This window comes from Prunus dulcis, chromosome 6, assembly GCF_902201215.1.
Source record: "Prunus dulcis chromosome 6, ALMONDv2, whole genome shotgun sequence".
Classification (NCBI taxonomy): domain Eukaryota; kingdom Viridiplantae; phylum Streptophyta; class Magnoliopsida; order Rosales; family Rosaceae; genus Prunus; species Prunus dulcis.
The window spans coordinates 26,141,999-26,159,603 of record NC_047655.1 but is presented as its reverse complement, the minus strand read 5'-3'; the positions used below and the strand labels follow the sequence as shown (position 1 = coordinate 26,159,603).

Sequence of the window (17,605 nt, the reverse complement as noted above, 5' to 3'; positions counted from 1 at the left end):
AAATGACTAACACAAAAACCATCAGGATAATCAAATTACTAACACTCTTCAATTTTGATTGATATTTTTCTAGGACGATTCTCTCTGCCCATTACTCGATATAGTGGAAGATTTGATTGTGCCTGCTTGTAGAAGTAGGGCTTAACACCGAACCATGTAACTTCGTGATGTTCCTTTATTTAATTTTCTTAATTATGTGTTTGGTTGATTATGTTAGCAGAAATCAAATGGGTAAACCTTTACATAAAATTCTAAATAGAACCCAGAATCAGAATTTTCACATAAACCTATCAACAAACTCTTGCGAGTGGAGGAAAATAACACCTTAGAAAAGTGACTTTTGTCTACCTCTCCAACTACTAATTTGCTAATACAAGAAAGAGTTTATTGGAACATAATCCAAGATATGAAGAGCTTTCACCAAAACATTACATCAATGCGAAACGCTTGCTGATGACATTTTGCACTTCTCAGCAGCCTTCCGTTTTATTGTCTTCTATTGATTTCAATTGAACCATAAAGCTCTGGACCGAAAAGAAAAATGAACTGCAAAGCTATTACATGTAATGTGTTGACTCAAGGGGTTGACCATGTAATGAGACTATCCATTAATTTGCTCTTTGGAAAACTAGATTGTGGCAAGAATTGTCACAAGGGTAGGGACAATCAACAGCCTTCACCCTTGTTCGGTCAAAATACCAATCTCCGACAGCTATTGCGATTGCCTGCATATCGTCGATCACACATAGGATTAGAATTTCAAACTCTTGTTTCATGAGATTTCAAGATTTATGTTGTAAGCAAACTTAATAAACTCCGTTGCATCAGGCTCACCTTCTTTCCAATAACTGGAGAATCATCAGCAAACCATGTATCCTGCCTCTCAGTTTGGCAATGCGCAAAACACGAATTAATAAACAACCCATTTTTGTTAGACATAGCGAATCGTTTTACTGCATTCAGCATTTGATTCCTGAATCCTGTTTTAAAGTAACATAAAGTCATAACAAACAGCACAAGTTTAGTTCATTTGCTTCTGAAGCAGCTAGAAAATTTTAAGAGTTAAAACAGTTCCTCAAAATTGGCATCACCTTGCAAGAAATTGATTTGGGATGGAGTACATTTTGCATGGTTTAATCTGCACTCGTGCCAGAAGCCGGCAGGATCTGCTGATGCTGGAGCTAAACTGGATTGTATCTGATTTCAAGTGGGAAAACATAATTTAATGCAGTCATTCAATAGAGCACTTCACTTGATGTACAGTATGGGACATCAGGTCGAACCAAAATTTTAGACATTATAGAAAAGAAAAATTACCTGCCATGAATCGTATGCTGCATTGAGTATAAACAGTGGAGTTTGGATGTTGGCAATCAAGTTCTGTGGGAAGAAGCACTGAAAGGAAAGATATAATAAAAGGGGGCGGGGAGAAGCTGTGTCAGTTTTAGGGGGAAGCAGCAGTGCACGTAACTTTTCGATGTTTCCACATATCTTCAAATCAAGGACTACAAACAAAAATATGTATATAAAAAGGAAAAAGAAATGATTACCGAAGTAGGATCAAGGTGGTTAGTGCAAACCCGTGGCAGATTATGTTGCACTCCCTGGGACAATCATTTTAATACCATAAGCATACATGAAAAACATACATTACCACAGATTAGATCTGAGTGAAACAGTATCACTATGCACAAAATATATTGTTGCTTTCATGGAATTCAAGAAAAAGAAAAAGAAAAAACATGGATTGGGAGTGGATTACAAATCTTTAAAATCATGCCAATACCTGCAAGCCAACAACACCATTATATAAATTCCTGAGTGTGCGTCCACCAGAAACGTCAGGCCTGCAGTTCCAACAGGATCACCATTTGAAATTTAAGTGTTAATAAGCTAGAGCATGTCTTTATGTGAACAGTGCTGGAAAGGGAAAGTGTGTTAATGTTAGTACTTACGCATCAAGAAACAATCCAGCATCACTCAGGCACTTCACTTTTGTAGTTCTTGGAAATAAGCCCCGGAACTCATCACAGTGCAAAATAGCTGCCAGACCGCCAGCAGAGCAACCTGAAAGAAGAGTCTGAAATACGATTGGTTAATATGCTGCAAGAAGTGCCGTAACATGGGAATGAGAATATACAATAAGCAAGAAGTATTATACCTGCTTGGCATAGCGCATGCCCTTTGACTTCAAATCTTCCATTGCAGACAACCATATACGCTGTCCTCTAAATTGCAGTTGTCTGGCCTAAAATCAAAATCACTGTGTGTTAGCATCTGGTGTGCATGTGAACTACCAGATTTATGTTGAGGTACCATCCAGAACTACCAGATTTGTGTTGGATTTATCAGTTTTAAGTCATATAAGATTAGGCATTCTCTTTCTCCAACCTTTTACCACTCTTCTTATGGTGAAACTTTGAATAACTCTGTAGATATTCTAAAATAGAAAAGTATAATGAGGTCAATTTAAAACCACACGGGAAAGCACCAATACACTGTCTAAAAAACTATATCAAGGTGGAACTGGAGCGGTGTGTGTGAGATCCCAAATTCATATTTTCATTGCTCAATTTGTTAGCCACCAAATTATAAACATCCCACCGTTTGGTGGAAAAATGTAAACGGTGGGAACATCCTACTAACCTTATCTTCACCGTCCCCAGTAAAAGAAGCACCATCACAATACCGAAGCTTTACTCTGTTCCAGTTGAAAAAATCTGCAATCCCATAGATGATAAGATGAGGGTCAACACAGAACCAGAAAAAGGTAGATGCAAGTATAGTCTTTGACAAGTTAGCATTAAGTTTGAGGGAAAAACCAGGATTTTCTTCAGCTTTATTGCTTAGTATTCCAGTAAATGCTATGTTTTTTTCCATGAATCTTGACGATCCCCGCCTGGTTGTTTTTCGGTAAACACAATTTCTAATGCTGTTACACCAACCTCCTCCCTGACACAAGATATTTATTCAAGTCAAATTCTGAATTAAGCAATTTTCAGTAAAATCCAAGGACTTGATAGGCTTGTTTGGCAATCAATCAACCAAAAGGTAACATGATAAAAAAGCATAAATTTTTTTGCAGAAACTATCTTTAAGATTTTGATATGCAAACATATGCAACAGAATGGATAGCTAAATGATGTCCTTGTTTTTGGTTTATCTCACACTCACAAACCTCCAATTGAATGAGCCAACTATTTGCTCCTGACCCATATCCACGATGCAAATGATACCCAGGTAAGGTTCCATCCAAGCAGACTGCAAAAGCCAAAAACACAAGTAGGTAAATGAAGCCAAAACAAAACTGAGACAGATCTCAAATAATATAAAAATTCCAAGAATAATGCATAAGGCATGACTTACAAAATTAAATTTAAAACAAAAGATGGACAAATACAATGTAATGGGAAAAAATGGGTAAACAAATCTAACAACAATTACATCAGCCTCATGCAAAATAATATGCAAATAATTCCAGCAGGCACAGATGAGAGAATCTTACTGAGAGTCTCAGGCCTCTTGATTACAATTGGGGAAGGAGAAAAAACAGTGTCACAAGTAACAAACAAGAGTGCAAAGTTTTCAGGAAAAACTGCAATACAAGCTACAATAAAAAATAAAGAAATAGAGGGGAAAACACTCTAGATTAAGATTGCCACTAGATAAAAGGCACCATCTTTATCTAAATCAAGCAATATGCAAAATGTATATCAACTTATCAAGAATGGAGAAAAACATAGGAGTGTAGAGTGTACCTGCTCTTTTGGCTCCAGCTCCTGGAATGAGGGTTAGCCCTACCATGAGATAGTTAGCTCCGACCTTGGATTCTCCATAGGCCTCCAAGAAAGACAGCTCTGTTTCATTAAAGCTGTGCTCTACAAACCCATTAGCCCATTTGCTGAAAACAAGTGATATTACAATGCCAACCCACCAGAGCTTCATCTTTGCTCTCCTCTGCTTCAATCCCTCTGCCACCCAAGTCTTGAAAAATGTAATAAAGAAAAAGTAGAAAAGTAAAGAGAGGAAGAAAAAAAAAAGAGGCAAACTTTGATTTGCCCTGATGTTATGTGTATTTGGCCATAGAGTTGGTGACTGGTTTAAGTAACTGCGACAACATTTATGGGAGGGAAAGTCTTCAGCTTGAGAGCTAACTATGGAAGGAAATCAAACTCAATAAATCTGAGAGAGAGAGAGAGAGAGAGAGAGAACCTTTTAAGGTTTTATTACACAGGAGGCACGTTTCGAATCTAAATTACGTAAGATTAGGAGGGCAAGACAAAAACTACAGTCCTAACTGGACAAGCGATATCACAGACCATCTGGACCCTTGATTTGAGAGAGGAGCAAAAGATGAACCGGGACGGTGACATTATATAACGAAAGTGGGGTCCACGTAGGAGGAGGGAAGAGTAGTGGTTGGTTCTCTGAACTGAACTCTGGAGAGAGAGAGAGAGAGAGAGAGAGAGAGAGAGAGGAGGGTGGTGAATATGATCAGCGACACACTAGGACCACACTGAGATGGTTAAGACTTTAATGTGAGGGGTTTAATGATTTTCTTCTTCTTTGGGCTGACATAAATTGTTTTAACTTCTAAAGTTGTGTGCTTTATGGCCACCGGTGGAATCAACTGGAACCCGTGCTTGTCTGCTTGAGATGCATACAGCCTACAGGTACAGTACAGCTGTGTTGTTTATGTGTTTCTGCACTAAACAATCATATATCAGAAAATTCCGCCTTGATCAATGGCTCATACTAAAGTAGGGGCCACATTTTTCATTCTTTTGGTAAGAAAAAGTATAATCTAGGGAGCTACCCTGTTCATGGTTTCAGCTGAACTTTTGCTCTTGATGGTAGTTTTTGGAGTTCAGATCTTTGTGCAGTGTGTTTCGCTGAAAATATAGTGAATCTGTCTGTCCAGTGATTAATGGAAAACAGTACATGTTATTATATTATTGTGGATCTGTAATTCTGCTATTTTTCCCGAGTTTCCTCTCAAATAGTAGTTTAAGTTCCCCAAATGTGTGTGCAGATTTCTCCAACTTTGGTAAGCATAAGATTTTACTTTTTGTATGAGATTGTTCACCTAACCATCTCTTGAATTTTATTAATAAAAAAACCTGAAATAGTTAAGGATATGTAATACCAAGGTTTGTTTTATGAAAACGATATTAGGTAGGGAGATCGAGATTCAAATACAAGATCTTAGATATAAGAATAACTATTAACTTTTCTCCAAACTGTAAAGAGGGATGGATTATTTTCTTTTTTAAGGAGTTAACTCAAGTGAGGCTACCGACAATTATGGGGATAAAATTAAGAGGAAAGCTTGATTTGGTGTGAATGGTTGGAGACGGTCTTATAAAGTATACATAGCCAGCTCTCTCAAATGATCAAATCCAACAGAAAAAGCTTGGCATGTTCGAAATGAACAAACTAAACAAGGCCCCTTTGAGGCTGTGATGCCTTCCCATCCACCCATAAACTAGCTACCAGCTTGAAACTGATGCTTCCAACAACAGCGACACACAAATTTAGTGAAGACTTCGATGCGACTGATGCTTCCTTCTTCTAATTGAATTAAGTTATATCCTTTGCGTTTACGCAACTGTCATGCACACATTAATTCTATAATAATGCTCGTATCCCTACACACGCACACGTAAAGGCAAATACATTCACAGATTTGGTCAAATTATAATCAAGAATATCTTTTAGTGGAAATTTATGTGTCCTTGCTGGTGGCGACTCATGTTTTACTTTACTTTTCGTCAAACATGTTTTCTTGCTTGTTATTAGAATGAATTGTAATGGAAGGGAAGACTCTTGTTTTGTGTGGCGCCTCTTGCCATATAAAGGTGGTAATTAGTGCATAAAAACCCTGCAAAATTGGACTAACTATCAAGAGGGGAATTGGAAAGACTGAAAATTTGAATACAGTAGTGCAAAGAAGAGAATAATAGATAAAAACTTCATGATTCTTTGTTTTAATAATTTTGCTCATTGAGAAGCATACACAGACTTACTAGGTTTGTTTTAAGTAATGGGGATCGGTTTGTTTAGTTTGAGGTGACCTTAATTGTATTCAGGACGCCATGTTATGTAATTCCTTAAGTAGGAGAAAGATGCTTGTTTTCCTTTATAATTCTTTAATTTATTAATAAAGATAAAAATATAGAAAGGGCTTTTTTTAGCATAAGGGATCTAATTAAGATGAATGTTTTCACATTATAGATCTAATAAGGTGATTTGCTTTCCATATGAAAATGGTGAAGGTTAGCCTGATCCATCCCTTTCTCAATATAAAAACATACAGTGCTGAAATTAAATAAGGTCAGGCATTTTTTTGGCAAATTATGTCTCCCCAATCACGTGTAAGAGACACAATAATTTATGATGAATCCAAGTTTATATAGAAAGAAGATAAAAACCATGGAATTAATGAAAAGAGAGGCGCCATGTGAGCATGAGCTCTTGGTCCCATAATCACATGATGCATCTTTTGAAGCCTGCTTGATTGCAAAACAGCCCACCAAGCTCTGTCTCGCACTGCATATTTCTCAACCAAAAAATCTGGGTCTGCTCTCTGCACTCCAAATTTTTTCTTTAGTTAGTATCCTATATTCTATGCTAACCACACAAACAAAACCCATCATCCGAATCCAAGACAAATAAACAAGAACTTTCACATATGTGGTTAGGCCAGGTGACCAAGGTAGCGTGTTTAGTCCCTTGTATTGGAGTTAAAATATCACTTTGGTTTGTATTTTCTTTTATTATTTATCAATAATTCAATGTCAATTATATTATGGGGAATGAAATGCCTGCAGAATTTTCGCATATACTTTTGTAGGGCATACAAAACGAGCACTGTCCTTGTCCTACTGTCTTAGTATTTCACTCTCAGAAAGCTTCAATAATGGTCACGGCCCTACAAAGAAGAAAATAAGAAAAGTTTGGACTGTTTTGTTATACCCGCCAATAACACGACGACACGTAGAAAAAGTTATCCTATATATCATTGCGTTATTAGTTGGAGATAACAAAAAGTATTATCCGGTTACACTAGACTTTCTAAATTGACCTCAAATTGACACCTCAAGTTGCTTAATGCTTCCATGTGCCCTTCTCATGCTGACGCATGGTTGACCTAATAAGGCAGAAAGATGGAATTGTTAATTTAAAGTTTGGGTTGGAGAGCTTTTTATATATTGGGTATGTTGGGTCTCAACTTTTAAAGGTGAAAGCATATCTTGTTTGGGCCATGAAAGATTGACCTCAGTTAATTTTGGGCCTGATAAATTCAGCTTCATTGCACCAGCCCAGCCCAATTTCTACCAAATTTTGACCAAATTGGAGCCTAAAACAAATATGCAAGATTGTTTAATATGAGCAGGGGACGCTCCATTTGTAATTTTTTTTAAAAGACATTTCATATTGAGAGGAGTGATAATATATTAAACTCACACACGATATGGATGCGACTCGAATCCAAAACCTTTCTTGAAGGAGTAATTGCTTCAAACCACTACACCAATGAGTACTTTGCAGAACGCTTCATTTCTTTATTTATGAAAAAGAGTAGAAGACTTATTAAAATACATCTGTATTATATGAAGGGATTGACAAAATCCTCACAAGGCCCTTCTCAATCCCAATCCACACATCCTTAAATTCACAGTTCAAAACACGTCAAGCTAGGAGTAGTGAGCAACTCAGAACCGGTAAGCATCCCTATATAATATACCCCACACATTCTCAGTCCCAAACCCAAAAACAATCTTACAATTACAAACACACACAAAAATAAGATCAAAGAGAGACTGAGCCCAAAAATTAAAAATATAAAATATCAGTAAAACCCCATTAATTATCTCTAGCTCTTCTTCAACCTTTTCAGAGCTCAGTACCCTCATCAGCACATTGTTCTTCAGTGAGCTTCCACCCCTTGGTTACTATATGCTTTATTTTTTGGGCTTCATAAAGCTGTTACCTTTTCTTCTTTAGTCTTTATTACACTGTCTTGAGTACTTGGGTCACCATTGATAAGAGGGATCTGGTTCAAAGGCTTCAGCTGAATCTTAGAAGCAGGTTCATCTGTTTTGTATTTGTACCATGAAGCCCAGTAAAGATAGTTTGCAAAGTTGATGCAGCTAAGGATGGCCAAGAACCAGTAAAATAGGTGCACATTGTTTTTGTTGATGTCAATTCCATGCAGCCATCCTTGTTTGCTTGGAGCAATTCTTTTGGTCACAGCATTTATGACATCAACAAAGATGGAGCTCAAGAAATAACCAAATGCAAGTGACAGCCATGTGAATGAAGTGGAGAGAGATTTCATGCCTGCTGGTGCTTCCTTGTAGAAAAACTCTAGCAGTCCAACTAGAGTGAACATGTCAGCAATTCCAAAGATAGCATATTGGAAAGAAAGCCAAAAGAGACTTATGGGCTTTGTTATGTCCTTGTGGACTTGGTTTTTTCTCTTCACTTCAACAATGCCGGCTACAGCCATTGAAATTGCAGATAGGACTAGTCCAACACCGACGCGTTGAAGCTGCGTGATGCCTGAAGGATGGTTTGTGATCTTTCTAGCAAAAGGAACGAAGAAGAACTCATAGATTGGGATGAGAATAGACATGAAAAGGAGAGGGATGACAGGAATTGATGGCGCCGGCACCTCAAAAGAGCCCAAGTAGCGGTTCATGGCGTTCCCTTGTTGGACTGAGAATGTTTGGAGTTGTGCTAAACAAGTGTTCATTATGATGGTGCTGAACAGAATGGGCAACATTCTTGTTAGGACCTTGACTTCTTCCACTTGTGTTACTGTGCAAACCACCCATTGTTGGGGCTTGGTGTCTTTGCCAAGTATGGCTGCTTTGTCTAGAAACCTGTTCAAAATTAATAGGCAGTAATTAATTACCTTATCTCTCTGAAATTTTGTTAAGTACTGTAAGCTATAATGTGACAAGCATTTTCCAAAAGGTGAAGTGATCTGCTTAATTGGTACCCTTTGAAGTCAAAAACTTTGATTAAAAGCTTCCAAAAACTCCACATCATTTTCACCCCTCAAATCAGAAAACATATATCATGGTCAACAAGTCAATTTCAAAAGGGAAACCCTCCCACGTTAACAGAAACTTTGATGTCAACTTGTCATTGTATTATCAAGGTGCTTCTTGATTTTCTGTTTCTTTTTTGTTTGAATATGAAACTTGAAGAATCTTGGCATGCCGTTTGGTGAGTCTTGTTTGAATGTATTTGGCAGGCATGCATGAATGTGAGTTTATTGGACACTATTGGTGAACTTCAAGCATGAATTAATGTAATGTCTCACCTGAACTGATGAGTATGTGCAATTTTTTCTTCAAAGTAATTTGACTCTTTTTCACTGATCTCATACAGTTCTTGAGGGCTCCCTGGCTGTGGTAAACGTCTATTTTTTATCGCAACGACGATAACCTGCGAAATCATTTAGACATCATAGGCGTGTTAGTAATTAAGCAAGTGTACTAATTATGTCTGCACATGTAATTAGATTTGAGAGTTTTGATTAGAGAGAAAGAGAGACCTGAACGATCCTTATGATGGGACTGTCTCCGGGGATTTGGAGGCGGTAGAAAGGCTTGCCAATAGCAAGCACAGCAAACCCGACAAAAGTTGCAATTGTTGAGATAAAGAAACCCCAATACCAAGCTACATTGGTGCTAACATACACAATGAATGTGACACCAATAGTTGCTCCAAGTGTACTACTGAGCATGAGCCCATTGAAAAATGTTGCAAGTGATTTCGCTTCCTCTTTCCGGTTAAACTGGTCTGCACCAAGTGCCGGCAGCGCTCCCCTCACACCACCTGATCCCAATGCTAGCAAACACAAGGATGCATAGAGCATAAAGGCCATACCGCCTTCCACACAACTTGACTTGCAACCAGGTTTTGGGTGCAAATCCTTTGAATAAGCTTGAATTGTCATCAGCACCAAAGCCTATATGTGTAGGAAGTTTTATTAAAATTGGTGCCATAGGTAGAAGTAGAACTAGAAGAAGAATGACCAACTTTATTTTTGTTACCAGTATTTCGACTGCGCCGAAAATCAGACATGTTGTGAACCTGCTCAAGTATGTATCAGAAATGAAGCCGCCGGTGAGGGAGAGCAAGAAAGTTGATCCCATGAAGTTTGTGAGAGTGTTGGCAGAGTGTGCCAGATCAAATTTCATCACAATCATAAAGTAGAGGACCATGCTCACCATGTTTGCCACAAACCCCATGTTGTCCAATGCCAGCAAGACTACATGAACAAGAAGAAAGAAGCAAAATGTAAGAAAACAAGTGAATCGAATATAACAAAACAACCTGATAGTATGCTGTGAATGGTTCATGGTTGCTTACCAAAAATGAAGCTGGAAGCAGTAAATCCTCCCTTCTTTTTGTCCATTGGGCTGAGGGAGCTGTAGCTTGCCTTGGCATTCTCTTCTCCCTGTTGTACACAGCATTACGAAACACATGAACAAGAGTATAACAAAAACAAACGCACACAAGCAGAGAAGATGGATAAGTGGTTTGACTTACCATGGTTGAAACTTGAAACTTGAGGAGAATAAAGTTGTGAGAATATGTTTTCGGCACAAGAGGCCTTGAACATATAGCCTGCAAAGAGGCCTAGTATTTAACGTTTAAGGCATCAGATTGTTCGCCTTATTGTTCTCTCTCTCAGTTCATGTCTCTGTCTCTCTGCCTCTCTGTCCCTTTCTGTCTCTCTCTGTCATAGTGTGTCCCTCAATTGGAGGAATGCAACTTGGAATTTCTACATTTCTTTTTTGTTTGTGAATTTTTGTCCATTTCATTTCAAGAACATGTCATGTTTTACTAGGTATTTTTAAATGTCTAGTTTATCTTCATTTTTAACCATAATTATTATCAGTAGTCAACAAACTGCCAGTGGCATTCATATTTTATGCCAAAATTACTGCTCAGTCAAATACTTTCTACTAGGATATTTATCTCTGTTTTTATTTTTTATTTTCTTTATTATCAAGCACATTTAAATCAAGCAAATTAAAAGCATTCCATTTGCAATTTCACCCATTTTCCCATAAGAAAGAAGATCTTACTAAAGCAAATACATAAGCAGGAGGAGAAGAGGGCCAAAAGTATATTGCAGAAAATCTTAATAAAGCAAATAAGCAAATGCATTGAACACATTCCATTATAATAAGTTGATGGTGTTTTTGCATGATCGTGATTAGTAATTGGTCAAGTCTGAATGTTGTTGTTAGTGCAGCAATCATTTAACAAATAACAAGTCTATTTTGTTAGGGCAATCCCAACCATGTAAAGGAGACTCTGGGACCAAGCTTGAAGCATCTCCTCCCCAGTTGAAAATGTTTAAAGGGGGCACATGAAATGAACCCTCTCATCCATTTTTCCAAATGTACTTTTTGAGTTGACAGAACAGCTCAAAAGGATATTTCATCATGTTTTCTGGATCCTCATTAATTATTTGGTTTGATTATCTCTCATTAGCATGCCCAAAACTTTATGCAGATCCACTTGCAGATCTCCTTTTCTTAAGTCTTTGCAGTTTCAAAATCAGCCTGATAATGTCTATGCATCATTCATCAAATCACAGAAATCATTATCCAATAACAGACTGATATTTGGCATACTTTGGTAATTTCACACTTGCTGTGACGGATGAAGCAAGGTTTCAAATTGGTACCATCGATATTAATACTATATGTATTCTAATTGGTACCATAAGATATCATTTATTAGTTATCAAGACAGAAAGATTATCCAAAGCTCATGAAATAAATTATATTTTTATAATTCTTTCTGGGTCCTGCAGTTCCTGCTCCCATACTTGATACTTCCCACCTGTTTGCTAGAGTTTGAAGAGATGGAAGACTACCAAATGGGCCTCAACACATGTGTAGAACTAGACCTCAACTTGACCAAAAGCTAAAACCTTTAGGTCTTGGGTCCATCCATAAATGTATATATTAATTAATCCAAAATTTCTATGTCCACTTTTTCATCCAGAAATACTTTAATAAGTTGCTGCCAAGCAAGATGAAAATGCCATTTGATAAAGCACTTAAAAGAGACTTTAGAAGAAATGATAAAATTCTTTGGGTGGCCATACAACTAACTAGTTATGTCTTGAAGAGGGAAAAAAAAGAAAAAATTGGATGCATTGTCAAGAAAAAAATTCTCTGTTCAATCAATTAGAAAAGAAAGGTTGAGGTGAAGTTCAATCCATTAGGACCAAAGAAAGGTTCAATTAATTGATGTCACTTTCAACTTTAGTGGGGCAAAGATTGATTATTAGGCTCCAAACAAGGAAAGGAAAGTTAACTTTATTTTGTGGGCACCTTGAGCATTGAGGCTTGAACTTTGCTTGAAGGAAGTTGCTGAAACAAAAGGCAGTCACAACAAAGATTGCTGATGCTTCCACATCACAAGAACTCTATGCATTGCATTGTCCATCAATATTCTGTTCCATAATTACAGCTAAGGGCTTGCCCCACCTCCCATTCCATTTCCATCATCTTTCCTTATCTACATTCCTCTTCATTTCTATATGCCTTTTTCCAAAGTAGTTTCATGCTCCACCTTCTCCTCTGCCTTTCCTTTTTTTACTTGAAGATTTTACTGTCAGCTGCAGCCTCTTTGCCTGCTGCAGCTTTTGGTTGGTTTGGTGCACATTTGTCATTTGTCATGGGCTTATGGCAAGTACATGTTTTGTCAGATTTTATCTGTTAAGGTTCATGTTCTTTTTCACTGCCAAAAAAAAAGAAAATCATGTTCATTTCAATTGATTAATTCTGTATTTCATAAATAAGCCTGGACCCTTGTATGGTTCATGTAAAAGCTCAAAATACAGCCCATGATCCTAAATCATTCTCAAAACAGTTCCAAGTTTCAGGGCCCAAATATAAGTGGCTAACCAATGCACACTTTCATAAGCCCAAAAGCCAAAAAAAGAAGAAGAAAGTAATCTTTGTGCGTGTGCACGGTGCACCCACCCTATGGTACACGTGTACGCTGTCCTGTGTGTAAGACAAACACTTCACTTGGGACTTTGGCCTTTGGGAGTATGGCGGGAAGCAGTTTCATCCCTAACCTCTAGCCAAAAAGCCTTTTCTTTTCTCTCTGCATTTTCTCTTTTTCTCTCTCTTAGCTACTGTAATGGGTATAAAGGTACAATTTTTTTCAGCACTCTTCTCCAATTTATTCTGGGATTTATTATGTAATTTTTTATTTTATTTTTATGATTGTGTATGGGTGTGTTAGGGTTTAACGAAGCTATTGGCGGACAATGCCCCAAAGGCCATGAAGGAGCAGAAATTCGAGAGCTACTTTGGCCGAAAGATTGCCATTGATGCTAGCATGAGCATCTATCAGTTTCTTGTATGTACCGCCCCTTTATCTGTATGGATTTTGTTTAAACAAGCTCAATTTTGATGTGGGTTGTGTGTCGAATTGTGTAGATTGTTGTGGGAAGAAGTGGGACTGAGATGCTCACTAATGAGGCTGGTGAAGTTACTAGGTACCCTTTACTAAAGTTCTTCACTTTCAGTGACATAAGGCACCTTTTCGTGAGTTTGTGTTTGGATAAAGTTTGATTATATTTTGTTTTGGTAGTTTTCTTAAGTAGGTTTGCTAAGAACCTTTTCTTTTTCGAATAATGACATGGGTTTTATTTATCGGGTTCATTGTAGTCATCTGCAAGGCATGTTTTCCCGGACCATTAGGCTTCTGGAAGCTGGAATTAAGCCACTGTAATTCGTTTCTTTACCCTGAGTTTTGTTTTTGTTAGTCTTGACATTGCCCTTCATGTTGAACTATCCAACACAAAAGCTAGCATAACAAGTGTCTTTCCAAAATTTGTTTTCAGCTATGTATTTGACGGGAAGCCTCCAGATTTGAAGAAACAAGAGCTGGCAAAACGGTAGCTTTCATATTTCCTAATTCCTTAACTATGATTACTGATCAATGCTTTTGTCCAATAATGCTTGTCATACTGAACTTGTTATGCAGTTACTCAAAGAGAGCAGATGCTACTGAAGATTTGGCAGCAGCAGTGGAGGTATGTGTATCTTGTTTCTGATCTTTTGATTGGTAATTTTAAGAAACTGTAAATTGCATTTCACGCCTGCTTTTTTCTTGTCCTTGATTGCTTGCAGGTTGGCAATAAGGAAGACATTGAGAAGTATAGTAAACGGACAGTAAAGGTGGGTTTATTACCTGTGTTCTTTCATACTATCCGCTATCATAATTACCGTCACGGCACTTAATATATGTTACATGAGAAATAGAAAGTTTGAGGTCATGTGCCACTTGGCTTGACAGGTGACAAAGCAGCACAATGACGACTGCAAAAGACTTCTAAGGCTCATGGGTGTGCCTGTAATTGAGGTGGGACTTTATATATTTTAAGTAAGCTGTTGTAGATGTGAATTTCAGTGCAAAAACAGAGTTTAATGTTTGTAGTAAATAACGCTTTGATTTTCACAGGCTCCCTCAGAAGCAGAAGCACAGTGTGCTGCACTTTGCAAATCAGGAAAGGCAAGTGATCAGCTTGTTATTAGTTTTTAAGGAATCTTACAAGAACGAAATTTATTTTAGAGTTTCATTTCTTATATTTCTACAGAATTTGGGCGGATCCTATTTTTGCAGAAAGGCTTCATTCCAAGAGGGACTTATGCCATCAAATTTTTTTGAACTAATAGGAATAATTTTTTTCCATGGCCCGAATATGTTATTAGCGATATGCACTAACAATTAACCTTTTATGTATTATAGGTTTATGCTGTGGCCTCTGAAGACATGGATTCCCTAACATTTGGAGCTCCTAGGTTTCTTCGTCATTTAATGGATCCTAGCTCAAGAAAAATCCCAGTCATGGAATTCGAAGTTGCCAAGGTTCTTACAACTTTGAAGACTGTCAAGGGCCTAATATTTAATTCACTGTTCTAAGGATGATCTTGTTTCAGGTTTTGGAGGAGCTAAATCTAACTATGGATCAATTCATTGACTTGTGCATTCTTTCCGGCTGCGATTATTGTGACAGTATCCGAGGTAAGTTGGATTTTTAAATTCAGTTTGTGACCTCATTTTCTGTGATATATGATACTCGTTTTTGTAGTTGGCTTGAAATTGTAGTATCCTTATGAATTTGTCCTACAGGGATTGGAGGACAGACAGCTTTGAAGCTCATCCGTCAACATGGCTCCATAGAGAATATACTGGAGAACATAAACAAAGAGAGGTTTCTCTTTAGGGTTTTCAGCTTAAATAGACTCAATTCATTAATATGATTTTGCACTATTAGGAACTTTGTGAAAGTAATTCTATAACTTCTTTTTTTTCCTATCTTCAGGTACCAAATACCAGAGGATTGGCCATATCAAGAGGCTCGGAGGCTTTTTAAGGAACCAGTTGCTTTAAGTGATGAAGAGCAACTTGAGATTAAATGGATTGCTCCAGATGAAGAAGTAAATACGTTCAAAGTTGAAAATTGTTATATCATATGCATCATCCCTGTTTCGACTCTTTCATGTCAAAGTACTTAAATTGACTTCTCAATTTTACAGGGACTGATTTCCTTTCTGGTGAATGAAAATGGATTCAACAGTGACAGAGTGACAAAGGTGTGCTCCTACTTATCAAGATTACAGGCTTTCCCTAAAATCAGGTTGCTTCTATTTCAGTATCTTCTAAGCTTTATTCTCTGTTGATTAGGCAATAGAAAAAATTAAAGCAGCCAAGAACAAATCGTCACAGGGCAGGTAAGTGATTCTAGGATGAATAGATATGAATTCATGAATTCCTTTCTTTATTGGGCTTTAATGCATTGTTCATGTTATCATTTACAGACTAGAATCCTTTTTCAAACCAACTGCTAACCCATCTGTACCCATTAAACGGAAGGTATGGTTCTATTAAGCATTTTAGCCTTCAATCTTTCTTCTCACTGTGTCTATATTCGGGATTAGAGGTAGAAAACACTCTTCTGCGTTCTTACACTGGTTTTGTATTATGTGCAAGATGTGACTTCTAGTTCTGGCTGCATCAAGATGCTATAGATTGTTAATTCTTCTTTATTATATCTTGGCCTGCATTAATTGGTTCTCATTTTTCTATAGTGTACTTTTCTTTGTGTTTTATTTGATCCTTAAGAGTTCTTTCTTGGTCTTACTCATCATTACTATGTACTTACAATTGGTCTTCCCTGGCACATTTTATTGAATTGCTGAAATGGGGATCTTGTGAGGCTGCAAGCAATTTGCATGTGTTGAAAGTTTTAATAAATTTTGTGATGTCCATCTGATCACTGCTTGTTGGTTTGAATCTTTAAACCCCCTTTGCGCATTGCACATTCCCTCTCTTCAATTTGATACCTATTTCTGTCAGATTGCCTTTTCCTCCCTAACTCATGAAAGGAAAAAAAGGGACCCAACAGGTTGTTGTAATTTCTTGCTACATTGAATGACAGGAAACCAAATGTGTGCTTAAATCTTCCAAACCAGCAATCAAGCATAAGATGTTCTGTCTGCAAGATTGTAATTCATTCAGGCCTACTGTCAGTGGCAGTATAAGACTGACAATTCTTGGTTTAGGCTTGAAGCACTCCACGCCATTAACCAGAGGTGTCTGTTTTGGCGCATGAAGCTGAAAACCTTGGTGAAGCTTCAGAGACAATCTATGCTCATGCCTATCTCCTTTAATTTATATCATATCATCAGTATCATAGGAAAATGAATTGTTGCTGTCAAGTTTTTCCACAACTAAAAATGCCTAACTTTATGAAAACAAAGCTTCTACATTGAATATTTCAGTTTTGCTTTGCCTTAGATGGTTCTTTTGTCACAAATGCACTTGACACGCCCAACAAAAACCCGTAGACTATTAGAAAAGGTGGTGTGTTGGTTGAGGTTGAGAACTGTAAAGCTTTCATCTTAAACTGTGTAGCAAGAAACTATTCCATCTGAGCATTTATAGTTTTGTTTTTCTAATATTCCGTTTATCCTTGTGACAGGAAACACCACAGAACACTGCCAAAGAACCTGCTAACAAAAAGCCAAAAGCCGGTGGTGGTAGAAAGAAGAAATAGTCAAATTTGCATTTTAACTTCAAACCAGACGAGTTGAGCAAATTGCATTTTGATCAGTTGAACTGACTTGCGATGGATTAGCACAGTTCCGGTTTCTTATGTTAGGATTGCAAGACTTTAGGTTGATTTCTGGAGCATGTTTGATGTGAAATTTTGGGCATATGCTTCTATTCAAACTACTTGCTGTTTAAATTCAATTTTCAAATGAAAGGAAAATGTATGCCTCAGTCTACTCTACTTGAAGTATTGTTATATGGCTTTGCTTCCTGGATAACAAGTTAATGACAAATTTGGAATGTCCTTGTAATTAGAACTGTCTTTTTAAGTGGTAGCTGCTGGTTACCAGTCAAGTATGGCCGGAAAGCCATTAAAGTAGGCTATTTTCTTCATATTTTTCGTTGAAACGCAACATCAAATAGACGTCGAATGCTCAAATCGGTTTATCAAGCCGTAAACACGTACTGTAACCAAGGATCTTCACTCTCT

General features: G+C 37.4%; 3 protein-coding genes across 4 annotated transcripts; 1 reads left to right on the top strand and 2 right to left on the bottom strand.

Annotated features, from left to right (window-relative positions):
* Window positions 1-232: 232 nt before the first annotated feature.
* Window positions 233-4,462, bottom strand: LOC117629904 (pectin acetylesterase 12-like). The gene is made up of 12 exons (XM_034362567.1): window positions 3,759-4,462; window positions 3,179-3,261; window positions 2,823-2,952; window positions 2,647-2,720; window positions 2,162-2,248; window positions 1,956-2,080; window positions 1,787-1,847; window positions 1,551-1,604; window positions 1,318-1,395; window positions 1,092-1,197; window positions 835-980; window positions 233-725 (listed from the first exon to the last, which is right to left on the bottom strand). Exons 1-12 carry the CDS (start codon window positions 3,943-3,945, stop codon window positions 609-611), a joined length of 1,248 nt encoding a protein of 415 aa, XP_034218458.1. The 5' UTR covers window positions 3,946-4,462; the 3' UTR covers window positions 233-608.
* A 3,186-nt stretch (window positions 4,463-7,648) lies between these two features.
* Window positions 7,649-10,653, bottom strand: LOC117631466 (protein NRT1/ PTR FAMILY 4.5-like). Its single transcript, XM_034364624.1, has 6 exons — window positions 10,570-10,653; window positions 10,390-10,477; window positions 10,071-10,288; window positions 9,569-9,985; window positions 9,335-9,459; window positions 7,649-8,888 (listed from the first exon to the last, which is right to left on the bottom strand). Exons 1-6 carry the CDS (start codon window positions 10,570-10,572, stop codon window positions 7,979-7,981), a joined length of 1,761 nt encoding a protein of 586 aa, XP_034220515.1. The 5' UTR covers window positions 10,573-10,653; the 3' UTR covers window positions 7,649-7,978.
* A 2,403-nt stretch (window positions 10,654-13,056) lies between these two features.
* On the top strand, window positions 13,057-17,432 carry LOC117631047 (flap endonuclease 1). 2 transcript variants are annotated; one of them, XM_034363973.1, is made up of 18 exons: window positions 13,057-13,203; window positions 13,297-13,413; window positions 13,494-13,552; window positions 13,725-13,784; window positions 13,901-13,954; window positions 14,044-14,092; window positions 14,190-14,237; window positions 14,356-14,421; window positions 14,521-14,571; window positions 14,809-14,928; window positions 15,000-15,084; window positions 15,193-15,274; window positions 15,386-15,500; window positions 15,600-15,656; window positions 15,748-15,794; window positions 15,882-15,936; window positions 16,502-16,689; window positions 17,045-17,432. In XM_034363973.1, exons 1-17 carry the CDS (start codon window positions 13,192-13,194, stop codon window positions 16,673-16,675), a joined length of 1,251 nt encoding a protein of 416 aa, XP_034219864.1. In that variant the 5' UTR covers window positions 13,057-13,191; the 3' UTR covers window positions 16,676-16,689; window positions 17,045-17,432. The 2 variants fall into 2 exon arrangements, with proteins under 2 accessions (XP_034219864.1, XP_034219866.1); XM_034363975.1 differs by lacking the exon at window positions 16,502-16,689 and having other exon boundaries at window positions 13,061-13,203; window positions 17,045-17,426.
* The last annotated feature ends 173 nt before the right edge of the window (window positions 17,433-17,605 follow it).

Excerpts from the sequence above, each read along its gene's own strand:
- LOC117629904 (XM_034362567.1), bottom strand. The coding sequence starts at position 3,945 with ATGAAGCTCTGGTGGGTTGGCATTGTAATATCACTTGTTTTCAGCAAA. Across the intron at positions 2,953-3,178 it reads GTTGGCTCATTCAATTGGAG|GGAGGAGGTTGGTGTAACAG; the intron begins GTTTGTGAGTGT and ends ATCTTGTGTCAG. Across the intron at positions 1,848-1,955 it reads GCTGGATTGTTTCTTGATGC|GCCTGACGTTTCTGGTGGAC; the intron begins GTAAGTACTAAC and ends TTGGAACTGCAG.
- LOC117631466 (XM_034364624.1), bottom strand. Across the intron at positions 10,289-10,389 it reads TGCTTCCAGCTTCATTTTTG|TCTTGCTGGCATTGGACAAC; the intron begins GTAAGCAACCAT and ends TTGTTCATGTAG. Across the intron at positions 8,889-9,334 it reads GCACATACTCATCAGTTCAG|GTTTCTAGACAAAGCAGCCA; the intron begins GTGAGACATTAC and ends AATTTTGAACAG.
- LOC117631047 (XM_034363973.1), top strand. Across the intron at positions 13,785-13,900 it reads GAAGCTGGAATTAAGCCACT|CTATGTATTTGACGGGAAGC; the intron begins GTAATTCGTTTC and ends ATTTGTTTTCAG. Across the intron at positions 15,501-15,599 it reads GGATTGCTCCAGATGAAGAA|GGACTGATTTCCTTTCTGGT; the intron begins GTAAATACGTTC and ends TCAATTTTACAG.